We start from the raw sequence: 2,620 nt of genomic DNA, 5'->3' as shown, positions 1-2,620 counted from the left end.
CACCTATAAATTATGTCTTTGGTATAGGGGTTGTGCCTATAGGAGCAGTGTTATCACAAACTGTCTATTAAATGTGCTTATTTATTAACTTACCAACCTGGAATGTGTTCTAGTGCAATGTTCATGAACACTGATTTTTCTCATTTAGCTGTTTTTACACTGCTCTTGTTGGCACAATCTAACTTCTGTAGTTATGTTCAATACTGGGGTTTAATGTTTTAAAACCAGGCTCAATGTTGTTACGGCTTAGTCAGTTCTGATTCATAAAAATTGTGTTAGAAAGTGCCTTAATATCAAAGTATTTTTGCTGCTCAGTAAGCTATGGTTGAAGGAGTCATTTTAATTTTCAATTTTTGTGTTTACATTTCAGTAGTGTGATATTTCTAGATCAGTTCCTGTCATTTACTATTTTTCTTTCATTATGGATATCACATGATTGTGATTGGTTTTTGTATTACATACTTTAGTGATTTAGCACAAATTTTAGCTCATGTCATGTGCCTGGAAATATCTAGGGGAAACATTTTAGTAATGTAAAATCTTTTTAAGTCATTCAGCTTTTAATGTTCATGGTAATCATTTCCCAAATCAGAGGTTACAGGGTCTCCAGAATGATGTAGACCAATCCCTAAAATATCATATATACACATTTCCTGACATATACTTGTTTTTAATATTTTGATGGTGTGTAGTGTGGTACTTTTAAGCTGATTTCTATCAGCCCTTCTTACATCATGCTGTTCTTATTAACCTATGAGCTAGGTAATAAGTTGATCAATTCCTTGTCCTTATACATCTTCTGGGAAATATTTCTGTTAATTTTTGTATGTGATAGGTTTTGCATGTTAATAGTTTCAATAAATGGTTAAAATTTGATCAACCACTATACTCCCAATTTACCTACTGTCCTATTTTCCTTCCCACATTTGCCCTCTCCTCCCCCCATTTTTCCAGCTCGGCTTCCAGTGGCTACCACATCGAACGTGCGTACCATCGCTCTGTACGCCCCTGAAGTTGGGTAGTGCAGTGTGCAGTGCACTGGAACTGGACAAGCGACGCTGTTGCTTGGCAACGTCCGTAGTGTGCCTTGGAAGAGGCACCCTGCTGCGGAGCCAATATGGCCGCTGCATAAAACAAGATTATTTACCCCCTTTCGAAGCTTTATAAATCCAACAAAAATTCTTGTAAATTTACATACGTTATCCACATTTTTTAGAGCAGTGTATGCTGCACTGTAATAGCCGCATACGTGCTTTTATTTGTGAATTACGCGATTCCTCACGACTTTCTGTGGCGTTTCTATGAAATATGTGAAATGACGCAGGGATGACATTGCCGGAGATCGGACCAGCGTCTTCTCCGCACTGATAGGGGGGTGAAAAGTAAGTATGTTCGGTGGCGCGTCCGCAGCGCGTAGCGGGAACCATAACATGCAAAATTTCTCGGGTGTTTCGGGTAAAATGAGTAGTCCTATTGTCTTTGGTGTGAAAAAATGGCACTCTACCACACAAGTTTCATCAAAAACAACATCAAATTAAGGGCGTTTGAGATATTTTTGTGACAAGAGGCTTCTGCTTTGTTATGGTTCCGCCAAATGGGGTAAGGTGCTCAATGATTTGTTTTTTCCGCCGTGTTGTTATGTTCCGATTCGCTATGATAGTGAGGGCAGTCAGAGCAGGTGTCTGTTTATTATTTTCAAACCGAGGATAGTAACTTTGTAACTTTTTCTTTGTGTAGTTTGACATCGTCCACCCAAGACCACCCACGACACGCAATGTCAGCTCCCGCCCAGGAACGCCAGGAGGCTGATGGAGCAGCTCAGCAGCCGGCCGCATCTCTCTTGGTACCATCACCCCCTCCCTCTCCCCCTCCCCCTCCCCGATTGGCTCCCACGGCACGTGCTCTCGTTTCCGGTTCCGGGAAGGAGCCAGATCCGAGTGATCCGGATCCGGAGATTGGGATGGAGGCTGACGGCGCCGCTGGTGCTGGTGCGACTGATGCTCCGTCGCCGGCTCCGGTGATCCCGGAGGGCGCGGAGGGGGGCACGGATACCGCAGCGGAGGTCGCCCCCGAGACCACGCTCGCCCCCTTCGTCGCCCTCCCCAGCATCAGCCTCCGCTCGGGGTCCGGCATCCCCTCGCTGGAGCTCTGTGACGTCATCACCACCAACACCGGCAGGGCGGAGCGGACGGAGACGCGACGCCAGGTGAGTGAGCTTCGGCGTCCGGGCGGTGGGGGTGGTCGGCGACCCGCCCCTTTCCTGCCCACTGCCCACGCCACCCGCCAACCACCACCCCCACCTCACCCCGACAGGTTGAGGTCCAGCCAGCCATATCGTACGAGATGGTGGTGGACATCCAGGTGGCGCGCCACCTGCAGACGGTGAGGAGGAGGAGGGTAGCCCGCGCACAGCCCCCGCACTCTGTCATGCCCATGTCCATCTGGATCAAGCTGGTTCTGCCCTGACCTGTAGGAGGTGCTACCGCCAGCCCCGCCTCTCGCGCCCAGAGACCACCCCACTTCCTCCCTGTTCCGCATCGCCCACTCGGTGACCGGCACGGCTGCCGCCAGTGTCGCTGCCAGTAGCGCCGCAGTCTTCTCAGCTGCCCCCGCCCCTAGT

General features: G+C 48.7%; 1 protein-coding gene across 1 annotated transcript; it reads left to right on the top strand.

The window, feature by feature from the left end:
- Window positions 1-1,081: 1,081 nt before the first annotated feature.
- Window positions 1,082-2,466, top strand: LOC113214194 (uncharacterized). Its single transcript, XM_052274360.1, has 4 exons — window positions 1,082-1,382; window positions 1,738-1,843; window positions 1,925-2,206; window positions 2,314-2,466. The coding sequence occupies exons 2-4, from the start codon at window positions 1,775-1,777 to the stop codon at window positions 2,464-2,466; spliced, it is 504 nt and encodes a 167-aa protein (XP_052130320.1). The 5' UTR covers window positions 1,082-1,382; window positions 1,738-1,774.
- Window positions 2,467-2,620: the final 154 nt, after the last annotated feature.

The sequence above is a fragment of the Frankliniella occidentalis genome, unplaced genomic scaffold (genome assembly GCF_000697945.3).
Source record: "Frankliniella occidentalis isolate FOCC.00 unplaced genomic scaffold, Focc_3.1 Scaffold381, whole genome shotgun sequence".
Taxonomy (NCBI): domain Eukaryota; kingdom Metazoa; phylum Arthropoda; class Insecta; order Thysanoptera; family Thripidae; genus Frankliniella; species Frankliniella occidentalis.
Note: the sequence above shows the minus strand (reverse complement) of the source record. Positions and strands in the feature narration are given on the sequence as shown.

Coding starts and splice junctions, on each gene's coding strand:
- LOC113214194 (XM_052274360.1), top strand. CDS start 1,775: ATGTCAGCTCCCGCCCAGGAACGCCAGGAGGCTGATGGAGCAGCTCAG. Junction 1,844..1,924: donor AGCCGGCCGCATCTCTCTTG/GTACCATCACCC, acceptor GGTTCCGGGAAG/GAGCCAGATCCGAGTGATCC. Junction 2,207..2,313: donor GGACGGAGACGCGACGCCAG/GTGAGTGAGCTT, acceptor TCACCCCGACAG/GTTGAGGTCCAGCCAGCCAT.